This window comes from Pongo pygmaeus, chromosome 20 (assembly GCF_028885625.2).
Source record: "Pongo pygmaeus isolate AG05252 chromosome 20, NHGRI_mPonPyg2-v2.0_pri, whole genome shotgun sequence".
NCBI classification, from domain to species: Eukaryota; Metazoa; Chordata; class Mammalia; order Primates; family Hominidae; genus Pongo; species Pongo pygmaeus.
Window position 1 is genome coordinate 52,190,194 of NC_072393.2, and position 21,483 is coordinate 52,211,676.

General features: G+C 46.0%; 1 protein-coding gene across 3 annotated transcripts in view; it reads left to right on the forward strand.

Moving 5' to 3' along the window:
• Nucleotides 1–21,483, forward strand: part of IGFL2 (IGF like family member 2) — a 123,082-nt gene that overhangs the window by 97,753 nt on the left and 3,846 nt on the right. The window contains exons 1-5 of one of the 3 annotated variants that reach the window (XM_054466272.2): nt 17,357–17,457; nt 18,407–18,559; nt 19,157–19,211; nt 19,323–19,584; nt 20,423–20,765. In XM_054466272.2, coding sequence (XP_054322247.1) covers nt 18,536–18,559; nt 19,157–19,211; nt 19,323–19,584; nt 20,423–20,462 — 381 coding nt within the window. In that variant the 5' untranslated portion in view covers nt 17,357–17,457; nt 18,407–18,535 and the 3' untranslated portion in view covers nt 20,463–20,765. Of the gene's footprint in view, nt 1–17,356; nt 17,458–18,406; nt 18,560–19,156; nt 19,212–19,322; nt 19,585–20,422; nt 20,766–21,483 lie in introns of those variants that run through there. The other 2 variants (XM_054466271.2, XM_054466270.2) reach the window with 2 other exon arrangements.

Sequence of the window (21,483 nt, forward strand, 5' to 3'; positions counted from 1 at the left end):
TTCAGTGCAACTTGCATCCATGATCCCAGGTTGCAGTTCTCAAGCTTGGCCCAAATAAAGTTCTACTTATATAATTTTGCTTCAGCTTCTTCCTTTAAGGTTGGCATATCCTACATGGTGTAATTTTTTCCCGTTTTTTTTCTGTACTTATTTTTCCTGAATAGATCAATAGATTGAGTGTGTGTGTGTGTATGTTTGTGTGTATGTGTGTGTGTGTTTGTATGTGTATGTGTACCTTTTTTCTCCACTAAGATTATTTGGAAACTATGTGTTTGTTTGCCCACTGGTTGCTATATCCAACATAGTGAGACCCTATCTCCACAAATTTTTCTTTTTTAATTAGCCAGGTCTGGTGGCACGTACCTGTAGTCCTAGCTTCTCAGAAGGCTGAGGCTGAAAGATCACTTGAGCCAGGAGGTCAAGGCTGCAGTGAGCTATGATTGCACCAGTGCACTCCAGTCTGAGCAACAGAGCATGACTCTGTCTCTTAAAAAATAAAATAAATTAAAAATGTTTTCAGAAATCTTTAAGACCTTAAAAATAGAATTGCCCAATCCAATATAAATTGAATTTCAGTGGACTAAATTAGGTGAATCAACCTGAAGACAGTAGAAATATCAAGATTGTTTCCATTGAATGCAGTGATAAAGAACAATGACCATAAAAATACAAAGTAAAATAAAGGCCATACACTCTAAAGCAAAAATAATGCCACTCAGAAGAAGAAAGTGGAGAAAGAGTGAATAGATATTTTCAAGGTGGATAAATAAATAAATCTGTATTGGTGATAGTGTTGGAGACCTAATGAGAACAAAACTAGGAATAATTGTATGAGAAAATAGGTGAGCAAAGAATAATGCCTTTATTTAAATAAAGTACTTTGGGAGGCCGAGGTGGGCGGATCACCTGAGGTCAGGAGTTCAAAACCACCCTGGCCAACAAGGAGAAACCCCGTCTCTACTAAAAATACAAAAATCAACCAGGTGTGGTGGTGGGTGCCTGTAATCCCAGCTACTCGAAAGGCTGAGGCAGGAGAATTGCTTGAACCTGGGAGTCAGAGGTTACAGTGAGCTGAGATCGTGCCATTGCACTGCAGTCTGGGCGACAGAGACTCCGTCTCAAAAAAAAAAAAAAAAAAAATGGAGATAACTCCCTAGAATTGCCAGGATTTAATCTTTTCAAGTATTTGTATGATTTGCTTTCAAATAAATGGTACCTAGCTGAGATCTTTGCTAATGTCCTGCAAGAAACATTCCAAGTTGATCTCAGATTTTCGTCCCAAGTAGTAGAAATTGAATGACTAGCTCAGTTTCTGAACATTCTGGGTGGCTAGAGGGGGGATGCAAGGGCTCCATGGCACCATATGGGAGATATGAAAAATAAAATAGGGATAGCTAAATGACATGCCCAGGGTAGCTTACTAAGTGGGTGCACCGAGAGAGAGTAAGAATCGGGCTCTCAAGCTTGAGACTCCCTGTGTTGGTGTCACTCACTGTTGTGTATCAGTGATTGTTGTGGGAAGTCAGGGAACCCGAACGGAGGAACCTGCTGAAGCTGTAACAGAAGAACATAAATTGTGAAGATTTCATGGACATTTATCTCTTCCCCAATCAATACTCTTATAATTTCCTATGCCTATCTTTACTTTAATCTCTTAATCCCATCATCTTCGTAAGCTGAGGATGTATGTTGCCTCAGGACCCTGTGATGATTGGGTTAACTGCACAAATTGTTCGTAAAGCATATGTGTTTGAACAATTTGAAATCTGGGCACCTTAAGAACAGGATAACAGTGATTTTCAGGGAACAAGGGAGATAACCTTAAAGTCTGGCTGCTTGTGGGCTGGGCAGGACAGAGCCAAATTTCTCTTATTACTGAAAACAGGTAAGAGAAATATCGCTGAATTCTTTCCCCAGTAAGAAATATTAATAATTAACAGCCCTGGGAAAAGAATGCATTCCCGGGGGGCCTCTAAAATGGCTGCTCTGGGGGTGTCTGCCTTATGCAGTTGCAGATAAGGTTTGAAACATGCTCTGGCCTCCTGCAGCGCCCCCAGGCTTGCTAGGATTAGGAAATTCCAGCCTGGCAAATTCTAATCGGACTGGTTCTCTGCTCTTGAACCCTGTCAAGATGTTTATGAATGACAATTCGTGCACAGTGGGACGTGAAACTTCATTAGTGATTCTAGTTTCACCCTGACCGTGTGATCTCGCCCTGACTTTCTGTCTTGTGATCTTTTGTCGCCCTTGAAGCATGTGATCTGTGTGACCCACACCCTATTCGTACACTCCCTCCCCTTTGAAAATTGCTAATAAAAACTTGCTGGTTTTACGGCTCAGGGGGCATCATGGAACCTGCCGACCTGTAATGTCTTCCCCAGACACCCAACTTTACCATTTGTCTCTTTTGTACTCTTTCCCTTTATTTCTCAGACTGGCCTACACTTAGGGAAAATAGAAAAGAACCTACATTGAATTATTGGGGGCTGCGTCCCCTGATAAGTGATAGCCTGAATGAGTCACTTTCTGGGTCAAGAGCCAGGAGCTAAGTCAAGGGGAGTCAGCCAGAGGGAGGTGCTATTCAAGACCAGATTAAGGGTGGGGTTCAGATTGACAGAGAGAAGAAGCTATTGGGCAAGAGTGGTGACTTGCTCACTCAGATGAGTTCGAAGATAATCTGTACTGAGAAAATAATCAAACTTAGACCATACCATACATGGAATGACATGGAGATGCGCATTTCAGAGTATTGTGTCTTGTTTTTCTCTATCTCTATTTTCTGTCAGGGCAAATTAACTCTGAGTACAATTTACAACTGCCTTCTCTTCCTTGGACTTAACATAGCTCTCAGCAGTCTCCTACCTTATAGGGACAGCCTGCTGTTTCTCATATTCCATAGGTCTAGTCTATTGTTGACTTACCCAACCTCTCAAGGAGAAAATGCCAGTACACTTATTTTATCTTTTGATAACTCCCTTCCTGAACTCCCCATCAGTATGAAGCTCACCCTGTTGAATGGCCTAGATGGAGGATATTACAAGGAACCAACAGGAAATTCAGGAAAAGTGAGAATTTTCTTACCAAATGATAAGTTTTATAAGAATGAAAAGTGGGTGCCATACAGGTAAAATTGGTGCAAATAATATATTGTTACACCAGAAGGAATTTGAAGCTCTGAAGAACTTTCACCAGGAATCTGAATTGCAAAAAAAAATTATATGTGGTGAAGATTAATGATAGAAACATCCCTAATTCAAAAGGTCTTATTTTTGCTTTGGATTAAGCATGCAAAAATCTGGAGTAGTCCTTGGCAGGAAATGTTCTTGCTGTTGACTCCAGAGATATGGACTTTGGAAGTGGAAGCCATTAACCTGGATGTAATTGAATGGTTATATGGTCTAAGGTAGAAGAAATCGTGTAAAGCCTGATGGCAAAAAGTGGAAAATTGTCCTGATTATCAAGGGGGGAATTGGGTAGCTACTACACAATGGGTAGAAGAGAGTATAACTATACCACTCACACAAGGCATTCTGTGGGATGCCTCTTAGAAACTCCCATGTCCTATTGTAAAAAATGGGAAAATGACAATAATCTATTACAGGAAGGACTCCTAATGGAATGTATACTTCATGAAGACGTGAGTAACTTCACTAGGTTAAAAAATCACAACCAGATGAGGTGCTTCCTGAGAGCATAGGGATTATGGAATGGATAGTGGAAGAAATTTTTTTTCAGGTGGAGTTTTGTTATGTTCCCCAGGCTGGTCTTGAACTCCTGAACTCAAGTGAGCCTCCCACCTCAGCCACCTGAGTAGCTGGGATTACAGGCATGTGCCACTGTGTCTGACTTGAAAGAAGAAATTTTTAAATGCCAACTTTAGCCTCAAGGCCAGCTGCTGAAACAAGGACTAAGTTAGATATTTATATAATCTTCCTCACTTTGATGTATATATATTTTTTCAGACAGGGTCTTGCTCTGTCATGTAGGCTGGAGTGCAGTGGTGCGATCTCGGCTCACTGTAACCTTCACTTTCCAGGTTCATGCAATCCTACCACCTCAGCCCCCTGAGTAGCTCTACAGACATGTGCCACCATGCCCAGCCGATGTGAATATAGTTTCCGTATTAACTGAGTCCTCTGCTTTTTGTCTCAATGCCTTCATACCCCTCTATCTAATATAGGTTTATATTGGTCGATCCTTAGTATTTATAGCATGAAATAGCAAAAGGGGTTGTTAGTCATCTGGGAGACGGACTAGCATTTTCAAATATCTCTTCCATAGAGAAGATTAAAGGTCTTTGGGTTTTAAAATGAATAGTTGCATCACATTAGATGGAAAATAGTATTGTTGCTGCCTTTATTTGGAAGTTGAAAATGTCTATAGATGCTTATTTTTGAATGGGGTAGACTGTGCTAGACTTTCTATTGTCAACGTGTCCCCAACAGCACTGTTCCTTCTGAAGTGGGAACCACGTTTTCCAGAATCACTTCCCCTATATGGGGCCCAGAAGGTGAATTGTATGATGTGGAAAATTCAGGAATAACAAGCGCTATCGTATCCTCATGTGATTCACGTTCTGACCCCTCATAAAGCAGACTACCTCCGTTGGTCCATTTGCATTGCTATAAATGAATACCTGAGGCTTGGTAATTTATAAGGAAAAGAGATTTAATTGGCTCACGGTTCTATAAGCTGTACAGGAAGTATGGTGCCAGCATCTGATTCTGGTGAGGGCCTTGGGAAGCTTACAATTATGGCAGAAGGCAAAGGAGGAGCAGTCACATCACATGGCAAGACAGGGAACAGGAAAGATGTCAGACTCAAGTCACCAGCTCTTGCACAAACTAACAGGGTGACAACTCACTTATTACTATGGAGAGGGCACCAAGACATTTGTGAGGAATCTCCTCCCACGACCAAAACACCTCCCCAGGCCTCACCTCCAACATTGGGGATCCCACTTTAACATGAGAGTTGGAGGGGACAAACATCAAAACTATATCACAGACAAAGGCAGGAAATTGTAAACTTTCATAACCAGAGCGAGATTGTGCCTCAACCACAGATGCTGTGCCAGATGTTGTATCTTTATTGGGGCAAATCAAAACAGAGTTTGATACTTGGTATGCAATTATTGATCTGGCAAAACCCTACAGCCCCAGGTGTGTCTGGGCAAAGATGGAGCTGGGGTGAAGTCCTTTGGACTGGGTATGAGCCCATGGACGAGAACATGCATATGGAATCAAGTCCTGGAAGGCCACCTAGAGGAGGGAGCAGAAACAGGACAGATGAGCAGGTGGCACCCCTGGCTGCCTGGGCTGAGAAAGGACTCAGCACCAGCGACTTACAGACCCACCTATTCCTCACCCAGAAAAGCACAAGTGAGCTATCGCAGGACCTGGAGTCGAGGTAGGACCGACCACAGAATTTTCAGGGCTCGGCGCAAAGTGAACAGGCAGCACTGCTTGTTCAATATGTGTTTTGGATTTCAACACAGTGACAGCAGAGCATAAAACCAACACAGGGCCCTTCTAAGTGCAGGGGACCCGCCCTTGTGGCTGGCTCTGGAGATCCACATCCTGAGATCTGACACGAGATTACAATTATGTAAGAACTCTTCCTCCCTGTTTTTCCAGAACAAAAGCTACATAGTAAGAGGGAGGAGGAATAAAATATCAGGTGGGAAAGAAATAAGTGGCTGGTAACACCCTCAGCATAGCTGGAAGTTTCCCAATCATGGAAAAACTGGATGTTGGTGGGAAAACATTGAGGACTCGTCCTCAATTTTCCCTAGTGACAAGTAAAGGCACCTCCATATAATAAATGTATGAGGAGTGGGTAGGGCAATAGGAAAGACCTTTCCCCAGTGCTCCCCACACTTGATATCCTGTGACATTTATGCTTCTAACCCTGGGGTTGGGAGCTGTCAAAAATGCAGCCCAGTCTCTCAGAGCCTCTTTGGAATTGGCAGGTGACTCCAACCAAATTCCCAGATTAACTCTCTAAATTCCCATCCTCTTCTGGAATGTGGCTCGGTAATTGCTCATTACCTTGTCAGGTCATTGGTGCTTTTAAGATGTTTTTGTATTTTGTTCAGCTTCTTTTATTGTCTTTAGCAAAAGGATTGATCCAAATTACCAGGTCTGATATTACTACAAACCAAGACCAATTATCTGAATTTTAAAATCTTTAAAGCTTGCTTGTTAAGAATCTGGATGTTCAAATATTGTGATATTTGAAGTCTGAGAAGTGCAAGAATGAGAGAGTTTTTAAAAATTAGTAAATTATTAATAACTTGGTCTATATATTCCTCCCAGAGAAGTAATATATTAATGCATGAATCTGTCTCTGAAAACTAATAATGACTAACATTTATTGAGCACATAATATATCCAAAATATTACCCTAATTTTCTTATATGTATTACCTTATTTTACTCTCCCAACACATTTATCTGTTAATACTAATTCCTATTTCAAACTTACAGATAATAAAATTGAATAATTCACAGTGATGTTAAGTAGCTGACTCAGGACTACAAAGATAGTAAGAATCAGAATCAGCATTTGAACCCAAGGTATCTAACTGTAGAGCCCAGGTTCTTAAACATCACTCTACAATGCCTCCCTGCAGGGCAGGGAATAGAGTTGAATGAGAGAGGTATACATCTCTGGTGCAAAATTTAAGAGGGTGTCAAAAAACGAGTAAGGTAATACTTTGTGCCAAAAAATGAATAAGATAAGTAATACTTCGTGCAATTTTTTTTTTTTTTTTAGACAGAGTCTCGCTGTGTCACCGAGACTGGAGCGCAATGGCATGATCTCTACTCACTGCAACCTCCGCCTCCCAGGTTCAAGTGATTCTCCTGCCTCAGCCTCCTGAGCAGCTGGGATTACAGGCGCCTGCCACCACACCTGGCTAAGTTTTTTGTATTTTTAGTAGAGACGGGGTTTCACCATGTTGGCCAGGCTGGTCTCGAACTCCTGACCTCAAGTGATCCTCCTGCCTCAGCCTCCCAAAGTACTGGGATTACAGGCATGAGCCACCGTGCCTGGTAATTTTTTTTTTTTTTTTTTTTTTTTGAAACAGAGTCTCACTCTGTCACCCAGGCTGGAGTTCAGTGGCACAATCTCCGCTCACTGCAACCTCCGCCTCCCTGGTTCAAGCGATTCTCCTGCCTCAGCCTCCTGAGTTGCTGGGATTACAGGTGCGTGCCACCACGCCTGACTAATTTTTGTTTTTTGTTTTTTTTTGAGTAGAGACAGGGTTTCACCACATTGGTCAGGCTGGTCTTGAACTCCTGACCTCATGATCTGCCTGCCTCAGCCTCCTAAAGTCCTGGGATTACAGGCGTGAGCCACCGCTCCCAGCCTGGCACTATTTTTAAAAATCAAAATTAATGCCAAAAAAAAAAAAGAAAAGTGGAGAAGGATCCAGTTGGATGACTAGATGCAGGTAGTATGTGCCTCTTCCACAGAGAGGAACAAAAACAGGAAGTAGATATTCACATTTTGAATATATTGTTTAGAATTCTAGCATCGACCAGGCAAGAGACAGGAAACAGCAGAAGTAACAAGAGGGTTTGAGGCCGCTTGCCCACCCAGGGACACACTGAGAGCTGGAGATGCTCTGGGATGCAGGGAAACAGTAAGACAAACCCGCAGGGTCCAAAATGAGCTTTTATGATCTTGGCTATGGGAGAAACCCTCAACCACTAAGGCCACAGGCCTGACATTCGGAGCTGCCTGAAGATTGCACAGGGTCATTGCTGCAGAAAGGGAGGCCTCACAGAAGCCCACAGGCATCTGAACCTGGAATAACCTCAACTGGGAGCCATTTGAGAGCCCAGATACCAGGGATCTACACATGTGGGTGCTGCTCCTAGGGGGAAGTGGGGATCCTGGGGGCTGTCATTCACCCCTGGGAGGGTCCCTGCCACCCTGCAGCAGGCTGCTGTTGAGACTGCGATGTGACCAGACCACACTTCCCACAGCCTCTTCCCCATGCTGCTTGCCTGAGAGGCGTCCATCCTCTCTGGTCCAAGGCCGAAAGCACCATTTTCAGTTTATCACTGGGCTGCACCCCACATTCAGGCCAAGTTGGAGGCAATGTGACTAAATCTGTCGCCCAGTTGGGAGAAGAAAAGGGGAGTCCAAGCTCTTCTAAGCACACGCATTACCCTACCCACTGCCCTTATCACTTTATGTGGTTCCACATATCTTGAAGGTTTTGCTCATCATTCTTTTTTAGCCCTTAATTTTGTTTGACTGGATTGTTTCAAAAGACCTGTCCTCTACTAAAAAAAAAAAAAAAAAAAAAAAAAAAAAAAAGCTGGGCATGGTGGTGCAAACCTGTAGTTCCAGCTACTCGGGAGGCTGGGGTGGGAGGATTGCTTGAGGCCAGGAGTTCGAGACCAGCCTGGCCAACATGGTGAAACCCTGTCTCTACTGAAAATACAAAAATTAGCTGGTGTGGTGGTGGGCACCTCTAATCCCAGCTATTGGGGAGGCTGAGGTGGGAGGATCACTTGAGCCTGGGAGGCAGATGTTGTGTGAGCTGAGATCTTGCCACTACCATTCAGCTTGGATGACAGAGTGAGACTGTCTCAAAACAATATATAGATAGTTTACTTAATCCTTTATCAAATGTGTACTGAACTATGAATCAGGCAATGTAATATATATACACATATATAATATATATGCATTATATATAAAATACTCCACATAAGAATAAAAAAAGATGTAGTTATGCACATCAGGCCATCAAAGAATGAGAAAGAATGAGAAAACTCTGGGGGACATGGTCCAAGGTAGTCAAGAGCCCCAACATTTCAGGGTCCAGGGACCCCCTCCACATCCCTTTGGAGAGTCCTCCTACCCCTCACTCCCTGCTGTCCTCTCCTGTGATTCCATCCACACCTGGACACAGGAGGGTGAGGATGGAGGCTGCAGCTGGGGGAGATGAGGGGCACTGCAGATGGGCTGGGAGATGAGGGGCACTGCAGATGGGCTGGGAGATGCAGTGGGGCAGTGAGAGACCAGGAGGAGCTCTAAACCAAAAATAAAATCTTCAGCTCCCCAACCAACTGGAGAGAGCCTCTCTTGGCCAAGGAGACCCAAGAGAAATCTGTAAAACTAAATTCCAGGCCATGATGGGAAGGGAGGTCAGACACCGCTTGCGTTGAATCCCCTCCTTCTTGGAGTTTAGGCACAACTGACCATCATTAACATTAAAATAGAGAGTGTGGCCGGGTATGGTGGCTCACGCCTGTAATCCCAGCACTTTGAGAGGCCGAGGCGGGTGGATCATGAGGTCAGGAGTTTGAGACCAGCCTGACCAACATGATGAAACCCTGTCTCTACTAAAAATACAAAAATTAGCCGGGCATGGTGGCGCATGCCTGTAATCCCAGCTACTCAGGAGGCTGAGGCAGGACAATCGCTTGAACCCAGGAGGCGGAGGTTGCAGTGAGCCGAGATGGTGCCACTGCACTTCCAGCCTGGGCAACAGAGCAAGACTCTGTCTCAAAAAGAAAAAAGAAAATAGAAATCGTAAGGCTAACACAACAGACTCTGTGACAGTAAGATACCAAATTTCAACCTGACTGTCTTATAATATCACACTACAGATAGCCAGCCCTGAAGGAAATCAAAATATTTTGCCCCAAAATATAAGTCTTTGACATATTTTAAAATGGCCCTACAAAGCCATTTTTTATGGGAGAAATTTACAACTGTACAGAATCTCCTTCCCATTCTAGGTCTTTCCCAGATCTAGGAGAGATTAAATGAGAGTCTGACACCTTTTAGGTCTAAAAAGAAACATTTATCATCTATTCTCTCTGAAGCCTGCTACCTTGAGATTTCATCTACATAAAAAGAACCTTGGTTTCCACAACTTCCCTTATCTGAACACAAGCATTACTTTCTACTGACTTCAAGTCTTTAGAGATAGCTTAGCTCTTTCAACCAATCAGAAAATCTTTGAATCCACCAATGACCCATAAGCCCCCACTTCAAAATGCCCTGCATTTTCAGGCTGAACCAGTGTATACATTACATGTATTGATTTATGTCTTTGCCTGTAGCTTCTGCCTCCCTAAAATGTATAAAACCAAGCTGTAACCTGACCAACTCAGGCACACTTTCTCAGAACTTCCTCGACTTTGTTCCCCAGACCGTGGTCACTCACATTGGCTCAGAATAAACCTCTTTAAATATTTTACAGAGTTTGGTTTTTTCATCAACACAGTGAATAGAGCAGAGAAAAGAGGCAGAGAGAGAAGACCAGGATGGGAGAGACAAGGATAAGTGAGGAGAGGAGGAGAAAGAGGCAGGGCTGTAGGGGTCCGGGCAGAGCTGGTTGTGGGGTGGGGGGTCTGTGAGAGGCAGGGATGCAGGGGTCTGGGCAGAGCTAGTTGTGGGGTGCAGGGTTTGTGAGAGGCAGGACTGCAGGGTGAGCTCTGAGCAGAGCTGGTCATGGGGTGGGGAGTCTGAGAGGCAGGGGTGCAGTAGTCTGAGCAGAGCTGGTTGTGGGGTGCGGGGTCTGTGAGAGGCAGGGCTGCAGAGGTGCAGGTGTCTGAGCAGAGCTGGTCATGGGGTGGGGGGTCTTTGAGAGGCAGGGGTGCAGGAGTCTGAGCAGAGCTGGTCATGGGGTGGGAGGTCTGTGAGAGGCAGGGGTGCGGGAGTCTGAGCAGAGCTGGTCGTGGTGTGCAGGGTCTGTGAGAGGCAGGGGTTTGCAGGAGGGGAAGGATCTGAGCAGCCTGACTTGGGCTCGGATGGGGTCCTCCTTACTTGACGTGCAGCTGCTGGTCTCCACTCTGCTCAGTCAGGCTTCACATCGGGTCTGATGAATCCAAGCACAGCAAGAAAGAGGGTGGAATGGAAGAGCATTTATGAGGATGGGTGGATCATTTACCGAACAGTGGCATCTCAGGACAGATATTGCTGTTGGGCTGGGCTCAGTGGCTCATGCCTATAATCCCAGCCCTTTGGGAGGCCACGAGGGGAGGTCAGGAGTTCAAGACCAGCTTGGCCAACATGATGAAACTCCATCTCTGCTGAAAACACAAAACTTAGCCAGGAGTGTTGGTGCATGCCTGTAATCCCACCTACTCGGGGGGCTGAGGCATAAGAATTGCTTGAGGGAGCCAAGATGGCCGAATAGGAACAGCTCCCGTCTACAGCTCCCAGCGTAAGCGAGGCAGAAGACAGGTGATTTCTGCGTTTCCATCTGAGGTACCGGGTTCATCTCACTAGGGAGTGCCAGACAGTGGGCGCAGGTCAGTGGGTGCGCACACCGTGCGCGAGCCGAAGAAGGGCGAGGCATTGCCTCACTCGGGAAGTGCAAGGGGTCAGGGAGTTCCCTTTCCTAGTCAAAGGAAGGGGTGACAGACGGCACCTGGAAAATCGGGTCACTCCCACCCGAATACTGCACTTTTCCCACGGGCTTAAAAAATGGCGCACCAGGAGATTATATCCCGCACCTGGCTCAGAGGCTCCTACGCCCACGGAGTCTCGCTGATTGCTAGCACAGCAGTCTGAGATCAAACTGCAAGGTGGCAGCGAGGCTGGGGGAGAGGCGCCAGTCTCGCTGATTGCTAGCACAGCAGTCTGAGATCAAACTGCAAGGCGGCAGCAAGGCTGAGGGAGAGGCGCCCGCCATTGCCCAGGCTCGCTTAGGTAAACAAAGCAGCCGGGAAGCTCGAACTGGGTGGAGCCCACCACAGCTCAAGGAGGCCTGCCTGCCTCTGTAGACTCCACCTCTGGGGGCAGGGCACAGACAAACAAAAAGACAGCAGTAACCTCTGCAGACTTAAATGTCTCTGTCTGACAGCTTTGAAGAGAGCGGTGGTTCTCCCAGCACGCAGCTGGAGATCTGAGAACAGGCAGACTGCCTCCTCAAGTGGGTCCCTGACCCCTGACCCCCAAGCAGCCTAACTGGGAGGCACCCCCCAGCAGGGGCAGACTGACACCTCACACGGCCGGGTACTCCAACAGACCTGCAGCTGAGGGTCCTGTCTGTTAGAAGGAAAACTAATAAACAGAAAGGACATCCACACCAAAAACCCATCTGTACATCACCATCATCCAAGAACAAAAGTAGATAAAACCACAAAGATGGGGAAAAAACAGAGCAGAAAAACTGGAAACTCTAAAAAGCAGAGCGCCTCTCCTCCTCCAAAGGAACACAGTTCCTCACCAGCAACAGAACAAAGCTGGACGGAGAATGACTTTGACGAGCTGAGAGAAGAAGGCTTCAGACGATCAAATTACTCTGAGCTAAGGGAGGATATTCAAACCAAAGACAAAGAAGTTGAAAACTTTGAAAAAAATTTAGAAGAATGTATAACTAGAATAACCAATACAGAGAAGTGCTTAAAGGAGCTGATGGAGCTGAAAACCAAGGCTCGAGAACTATGTGAAGAATGCAGAAGCCTCAGGAGCCAATGCAATCAACTGGAAGAAAGGGTATCAGTGATGGAAGATGAAATGAATGAAATGAAGCGAGAAGGGAAGTTTAGAGAAAAAAGAATAAAAAGAAATGAGCAAAGCCTCCAAGAAATATGGGACTATGTGAAAAGACCAAATCTACGTCTGATTGGTGTACCTGAAAGTGACGGGGAGAATGGAACCAAGTTGGAAAACACTCTGCAGGATATTATCCAGGAGAACTTCCCCAGTCTGGCAAGGCAGGCCAAAATGCAGATTCAGGAAATACAGAGAACGCCACAAAGATACTCCTCGAGAAGAGCAACTCCAAGACACATAATTGTCAGATTCACCAAAGTTGAAATGAAGGAAAAAATGTTAAGGGCAGCCAGAGAGAAAGGTCGGGTTACCCTCAAAGGGAAGCCCATCAGACTAACAGCGGATCTCTTGGCAGAAACTCTACAAGCCAGAAGAGAGTGGGGGCCAATATTCAACATTCTTAAAGAAAAGAATTTTCAACCCAGAATTTCATATCCTGCCAAACTAAGCTTCATAAGTGAAGGAGAAATAAAATACTTTACAGACAAGCAAATGCTGAGAGATTTTGTCACCACCAGGCCTGCCCTAAAAGAGCTTCTGAAGGAAGCGCTAAACATGGAAAGGCACAACCGGTACCAGTCGCTGCAAAATCATGCCAAAATGTAAAGACCATCGAGACTAGGAAGAGACTGCATCAACTAACGAGCAAAATAACCAGCTAACATCATAATGACAGGATCAAATTCACACATAACAATATTAACTTTAAATGTAAATGGACTAAATGCTCCAATTAAAAGACACAGACTGGCAAATTGGATAAAGAGTCAAGACCCATCAGTGTGCTGTATTCAGGAAACCCATGTCACATGCAGAGACCCACATAGGCTCAAAATAAAAGGATGGAGGAAGAGCTACCAAGCAAATGAAAAGCAAAAAAAGGCAGGGGTTGCAATCCTAATCTCTGATAAAACAGACTTTAAACCAACAAAGATTAAAAGAGACAAAGAAGGCCATTACATAATGGTAAAGGGATCAATTCAACAAGAAGAGCTAACTATCCTAAATATATATGCACCCAATACAGGAGCACCCAGATTCATAAAGCAAGTCCTGAGTGACCTACAAAGAGACTTAGACTCTCACACATTAATAATGGGAGACTTTAACACCCCACTGTCAACATTAGACAGATCAATGCGACAGAAAGTCAACAAGGATACCCAGGAATTGAACTCATCTCTGCACCAAGCAGACCTAATAGACATCTACAGAACTCTCCACCCCAAATCAACAGAATATACATTTTTTTCAGCACCACACCACACCTATTCCAAAATTGACCACATACTTGGAAGTAAAGCTCTCCTCAGCAAATGTAAAAGAACAGAAATTATAACAAACTATCTCCCAGATCACAGAGCAATCAAGCTAGAACTCAGGATTAAGAATCTCACTCAAAACTGCTCAGCTACATGGAAACTGAACAACCTGCTCCTGAATGACTACTGGGTACATAACGAAATGAAGGCAGAAATAAAGATGTTCTTTGAAACCAACGAGAACCAAGACACAACATACCAGAATCTCTGGGATGCATTCAAAGCAGTGTGTAGAAGGAAATTTATAGCACTAAATGCTCACAAGAGAAAGCAGGAAAGATCCAAAATTGACACCCTAACATCACAATTAAAAGAACTAGAAAAGCAAGAGCAAACACATTCAAAAGCTAGCAGAAGGCAAGAAATAACTAAAATCAGAGCAGAACTGAAGGAAATAGAGACACAAAAAACCCTTCAAAAAATTAATGAATCCAGGAGCTGGTTTTTTGAAAGGATCAACAAAATTGATAGACTGCTAGCAAGACTAATAAAGAAAAAAAAGAGAGAAGAATCAAATAGATGCAATAAAAAATGATAAAGGGGATATCACCACCGATCCCACAGAAATACAAACTACCATCAGAGAATACTACAAACACCTCTACGCAAATAAACTAGAAAATCTAGAAGAAATGGATAAATTCCTCGACACATACACGCTCCCAAGACTAAACCAGGAAAAAGTTGAATCTCTGAATAGACCAATAACAGGAGCTGAAATTGTGGCAATAATTAATAGCTTACCAACCAAAAAGAGTCCAGGACCAGATGGATTCACAGCCGAATTCTACCAGAGGTACAAGGAGGAACTGGTACCATTCCTTCTGAAACTATTCCAATCAATAGAAAAAGAGGGAATCCTCCCTAACTCATTTTATGAGGCCAGCATCATCCTGATACCAAAGCCGGGCAGAGACACAACCAAAAAAGAGAATTTTAGACCAATATCCTTAATGAACATTGATGCAAAAATCCTCAATAAAATACTGGCAAACAGAATCCAGCAGCACATCAAAAAGCTTATCCACCATGATTAAGTGGGCTTCATCCCTGGGATGCAAGGCTGGTTCAATATACACAAATCAATAAATGTAATCCAGCATATAAACAGAACCAAAGACAAAAACCACATGATTATCTCAATAGATGCAGAAAAGGCCTTTGACAAAATTCAACAACCCTTCATGCTAAAAACTCTCAATAAATTAGGTATTGATGGGATGTATCTCAAAATAATAAGAGCTATCTATGACAAACCCACAGCCAATATCATACTGAATGGGCAAAAACTGGAAGCATTCCCTTTGAAAACTGGCACAAGACAGGGATGCCCTCTCTCACCACTCCTATTCAACATAGTGTTGGAAGTTCTGGCCAGGGCAATTAGGCAGGAGAAGGAAATAAAGAGTATTCAGTTAGGAAAAGAGGAAGTCAAATTGTCCCTGTTTGCAGACGACATGATTGTATATCTAGAAAACACCACTGTCTCAGCCCAAAATCTCCTTAAGCTGATAAGCAACTTCAGCAAAGTCTCAGGATACAAAATCAATGTACAAAAATCACAACATTCTTATACACCAACAACAGACAAACAGAGAGCCAAATCATGAGTGAACTCCCATTCACAATTGCTTCAAAGAGAATAAAATACCTAGGAATCCAACTTACAAGGGACGTGAAGGACCTCTTCAAGGAGAACTACCAACCACTGCTCAAGGAAATAAAAGAGGATACAAACAAATGGAAGAACATTCCATGCTCATGGCTAGGAAGAATCAATATTGTGAAAATGGCCATACTGCCCAAGGTAATTTACAGATTCAATGCCATCCCCATCAAGAGGGCTTTCTTTATTGTAAAATAAAACCTTTATTTTACTTTGTAATGGCCCCAAACTGCAAGAGTAGTGATGCTGGCAATTCAGATAGGCCAAACAGAAACTGTAAAGTGCTTCCTTTCAGTAAAAAGATGAAAATTCTCCACTTAATAAGAAAAGAAAAAAAATAACATGCTGAGGTTGCTAAGATCTATGGTAAGAATGAATCCGCTATACCTGAAATTGAGCAGGAAGAAACAGAAATTTGCACTAGCTTTGTGTCCCACTTCAAACTGCAAAACTTACAGCTGCACTATGTGGTAACTATTATTACAATATATTGTAACTGTTCTATTTTATTCTGTCTTGGATGTTTCCCTTCAATGTAATGATGCTGCTCTGTCCAGCAGACCCCACTCTTGGGTCTAGGCTGCTATCAGTTCAGGAAAAGATGGGTATTTCTGGTCAGAGTATTAACACAGTATGTTGGGTCAGCCTTTCTGTTTCCACCAGAGCCCAATAACAGGTTAACAGCTCCTTTAGAAAAGGTGCATAATGAGTGGCCATTTCTGGGAGCCTAGAAGTCCAGAAACTTTGGGGTCATCAGACTCTGTGGCTTTTCCTTTTGGTCAGATTCCAGTCTTCCTCATCTCCTAGCACTGAAACTTGTCATTCAAATGGGGAGCTGGGCTCCACCGGACACAGGGGCCTGAGTAACTGCCTGAGGTAGGGCCTGGAGTACATTGTACTCCCTGGACCCCCACTGGGGGTCCCTGGAAAGCAGCTATGTCTCTGGTTATCTGGTGCAGGGGGACCACCAGAATGCCCAGATGGAGTCTATGTTGTCTTTAATATCCAAAATACCCAATGAGGCGTTGACTCCACGGTCTGCAAGGGCCTCTCTCTGCCTAGTACCAGATATCAGATGTGGAAAGGCTGTCAATCTCTTTGTTAGAAACCTCTTGTGGTATTGGCCAGGCACCCAGAGGCCGCCTCTGGCACAAGCGCTTGGGTTTAGAGTCTTCTGACTTTGTTTGTTTTAATTTTCATCACTCATTGGGTCTGATCCCATTCTGCTGCAGAAAGCAGTAAAGCTTTTCAATGGCTTCACCAGGGACAATGCAAGCAAAAACCAATCAAGGGCCAGACACGGTGGCTCACACCTGTAATCCCAGCACTTTGGGAGGCCAAGGCAGGTGGGTCACTTGAGATCAGGAGTTCAAGACCAGCCTGGACAATATGGTGAAGCCCTATCTCTACTAAAAATACAAAAATTAGCCAGACATGGTCATGGGTACCTGCAATCCCAGCTACTGGGGAGGCTGAGGCAGGAGAATCACTTGAACCCCGGGAAGCAGAGGTTGCAGTGAGCTGAGATTGTGCCACTACTCTCCAGCCTGGGCGACAGAACAAGACCCCATCTCAAAATATATAAACATATATATATATATACACACACACACACACGTATACACACAGATACATACACATATATATGTATTTTTTCTGTAGTGTTTTTTGTTTTGAGACAGGGTCTTGCTATTTTGGCCAAGCTGGTTTCCAACTCCTGGCCTCAAGTGATCCTCCTGCTTTGGCCTCCAAAGGGGTTGGGATTACAGGGATGAGCCACTGCATCTGGCCAAGACTTTTTTTTTTTTTTTGAGACTAAGTCTCTCTCTGTCTCCCAGGCTGGAGTGCAGTGGCATGGTCTCAGCTGACTGCAACCTCCACCTCCCGGGTTCAAGTTATCCTCCCACCTCACGCTCCCAAGTAGCTGGGACTGCAGGTATGTGCCACCATGCCCAGTTAATTTTTGTATTTTTTGGTAGAGACAGAGTTTTGCCATGGTACCCAGGCTGGTCTCAAACTCTTGACCTCAAGCGATCCTCTCACCTCGGCCTCCCCAGGTGTTAGAATTACAGATGTCACTGTGTCCACCCGTGGTGCCTTCTTAATTAATGACCCTTGTTATCAATTAAGTTCCCCTTTGTTGTCCTGCCTTGCTTAGATCAGATAACAAAAAAACCATGACTATTACACCCTTTGTAAAAAATGTTAAATGTGCCCTTCTCATAAAGAAACATTGCCTCTAAGCAACTTGCTGTAACGATGTGCCAACCTTGTATGAAAAATATTGTAATTCTGATAAAAACACCTCTGTCTTTGCTTATATACATGCAAAGACAGAGGAGTCTAAATGTATCTATTTATTTAGAGACAGGGTCTCACTCTGTTGTCTGGACAGGAGTGCAGTCCACTCCACTTCCACCCCCAGGGCTGGGCAGGTGACGCTTTGGCCCCTACCTGGGAGACACTAGAGCTCACACTGTGGGCACCTCTGGAGCTGACTGGGGAGATTCTCCTGAATCCTCGGCTCCCGCTGGGTCTGGACACCCTGTGGTTCCCCCATCACAGGATGGCCTCACATCTCTTCTGCTGTCCTGGGCCCTCGCACTGATTCACATCTAGAAGGGGACCAGGTCATGGAGCAACCCTCAGTCTGTGTCCCGACTCTAGACTCACAGGGTCAGATGTAACATTGTGGATGTGTGAGTGTGGGAGGGTGAGGACGACCCCCGGAGCATCCTGCAATTTCTTGTCTGCCAAAGAAGCCTCCATTCTGGAGGAGAGAGGGACAGAGGGTGGAGGGAGCATCGGTCCTCTTCTGGCTCTCAAAGGACCTGGCATCAAATCCACCGTGACACATACCCTGTCTGGGACCTGTCTCGCTCCAGGGCCCAGCATGTCTCTGCAGGAAGGCAGGGCATCCCAGGATATCACCAGCTCCTCTAGGAGTACAGGAGCCAAGGAGCTGCTGAGATCTGCTGATCACCCACTCACTCCACAGCAGCCACCCTGGAGCCATGGCTCCCAAGGCCACATCTTGGGTAAGGAGGACAGGATCCCATTCCCACCTGAGCCCATCTCCCATCTCAGCCACCACCGAGGCTCACTCTCCACCCCAACCTACACCTCATCCCTGTTCCCATGCCCAGCCTCCTCCTCAGACATGGCTCCATCACAGCAATTCCCCATCCATGGCCCCTGGGTCAGTCCCATCCACAGCTGTTTCAGTCCCCAAACTACTCCCCAAACTTATGCCTAGCCCTGGTTCCAGTCCCACCCAGTCTTTTTCTAAATGTCAGTGCCAGCCATACCCATAGCACAACGCTAGTCTCGGCTCAGCCCCTTCCCTGCCCGACCCCAGCTGAGCCTCCAGCTCTGAACTCCTCCAAAACCAGGAAGCAACCACATTGCCCTGAACCCTAGGCCCATTTCTTCCAAGAGTCCTGCCTGCACTCCCTGGCCTTGCCCAGGACCCTTGAGCACAGGGAGACTGCGCCTGACCTCAGATCACCTTCTAGCCCTTCCTCGAGCTCCAGTCAGGACAGAGACCCCCTTGGACCCAGTCCTGCCACAGGATGGGGTCCCAAAGAAGGCTCTTGGCCTCCTCCAGAGCCCTCCTCTTCTTCCTTCTCCCACAGCTATCTTGGCGTCTCTCTGCATCCTCAGCCTTCTCTGATCTCGTGGAGCCCCCAGGTGAGCCCAGGAAGGGCAGGGAATCTGGGGGAGGGGTGTGGCTCCCAGGAGATCCCAGGCTGGGACCCACCTGCCCTTCCACCTGGACCTCACAAGTTCTGTCTCCTCCAGTGGCCCCCATAGGTGCTTATCTGATGCTGTGCCAGCCACAGGCAAGATGTGGGGACACGTTGTATGACCCTCTGCAGCACTGCTACTATAACAATGCCGTCCTGCCCTTGGACGGGGACCCAGAGGTGTGGAACTGCACCTTCAGAGTCTGCTTCAAGAAGTGCTGCCCCTGGTCCCTCAGTCCCCCAGCGTCCCTCATGGTGAAGATGAAAGGCCAGAAGTGCTCCTTGACCCTGACCTCAGATGACAGGCTTTGTCACAGGTGAGGTCCTGTCTCCTCCAGGAGATTGTGGGTCCTGGGGGGCTGCATGCCTGTTCTGCCCTGAGTAGAGCCCCCATTCTCTGTGTCTGTCCTCCTGCCTGTAGTCAATCCATCTCCCCCTTTCCCTACAGCTGTGTTTCTTCCTCCTTTCGTTTTTATTTTCCTCTCACAACCTCGCTCTCTCAACATTGCTGGCCTCTCCTCCTGGCTCTCCTGTCCTCCTTTCTGCACTGTTCAGTCTCTCCCCCATCTCTGGCCTGCTCATTGTCTCTCTCTTCAGTGTCAGCTCAGACTGGAGGGCAGTGGCTCAATCACAGCTCACTGCAGCCTCAACCTCCCAGACTCAAGCGATCCTCACACCTCAGCCTTCAGAGTAGCTGGGACCACAGGTGTGCATCACCGTGCCCAGCTAATTTTTGTATTTTTTGTACAGATGGGATTTCACCATGTTGTTCAGGCTGGTCTTAAACTCTTGGGCTCAAACAATCTTCCCTCCTCATCCTCCCAAAGTCCTGGGATTAAAGGTGTGAGTCACTGTGCCCGGCCAGGACAGGAGCCCTGGACTGGCCCTGGCTGCCCTTCTCCCATCACAGATGGGATTTTATCATGTTGCCCAGGCTGGTCTTGAACTCCTCAGCTTAAGTGACCTGCCTGCATTGGCCTCCCAAAGTGCTGGGATACAAGTGTGAGCAACCACACCCTGCCCCTCCCCTCCTCTTCCCTTCCATCCCTCCCTCCCTCCCTCCCTCCCTCCCTCCCTCCCTTCCTTCCTTCCTTCCTTCTTTCTTCTTTCTTTTTCCTTTCTTTCCCTCCTTCTTCCTTCCTTTTTGTTTTTCAGGGTCTCACTCTGTTGCCCAGGCTGGAGTGCAGTGGTCTGATCATAGCTAATTGCAGCCTGGAACTCTTGAGCTCAAGCGATCCCCCTGCCACAGCCTCCCAAGTAGTTGGGACCACAGGTGTGTGCCACCATGCCCAGCAATTAAAAAAAAATTTTTTTTTGTAAAGACTGGATTTTGCCATGTTGTCCAGGCTGGTCTGGAATTCCTGGCCTCAAGCAATTCTTCCTCCTCGGCCTCCCTAAGTGCTGGGATTACAGGCATGAGCCACCATACCTGGCCACTTCTTCATTCTTGTTGGCTTTGCGTCACTGGAAAAAAAATAAATTCTGCCTCGGTATGTGGCTCACCAGAGTCATGAACGAAGGTTTCACTACAAGGCAGTTTCATATATAGAAATGAAACCATAAGTTTCTGGGTGCTGGCTGCAATTTTTGGAGTTGGTGTTTCTGGGTGGGCTATCCTCAACATTTGTGCTGGAATAAACTCTCTTTAAATTAGATTCTGACCATTTTGATCACCAGGTTGACACCATCCAGTCTTTGGTCACCAAAGCCCCTTTGCAGGGAGAGAGAGATCAGCCCCTTCAATTCTGATAACTATGCTCGGAGAAAATGAGTGACACAGCTTCCTCATCAGCCAGCAAAGAGAGGTGTATAGGCTGGAGAGCTTCCATCCCTCCTGTACACACATGCAATGCCACCCCATCCCTGCCTATCCCCTGGGAGGGGCTCCTTGAGGCCAGATGGAACTAACACCACAAAGATGCCAGGTGGAAGAGTCATTCTATTTGTTCCTGGACAAAAGAGCAAGTGAAGAGAGAGCCTTTGAGAGTGGGAAATGTCAAGGCCCCCGCGGTTTCACATTCCAGGAGCCCAGCTCTGCCAGCCCCACCGAGGAACCCTGGGAATGTCAGATTTGGGTCTCATCCAGGGATGTCTGTGACCAAGGCCTGCCTCCCCTTCCCAGAGGGGCTGGGCTGGCGGAGGCGGGGTAGGGCGGCAGTTGGAGGCCCGTGGACTGGAGTTCAGGAGACCTGGGCTCTGGTCCAGCCTGTGTCTGT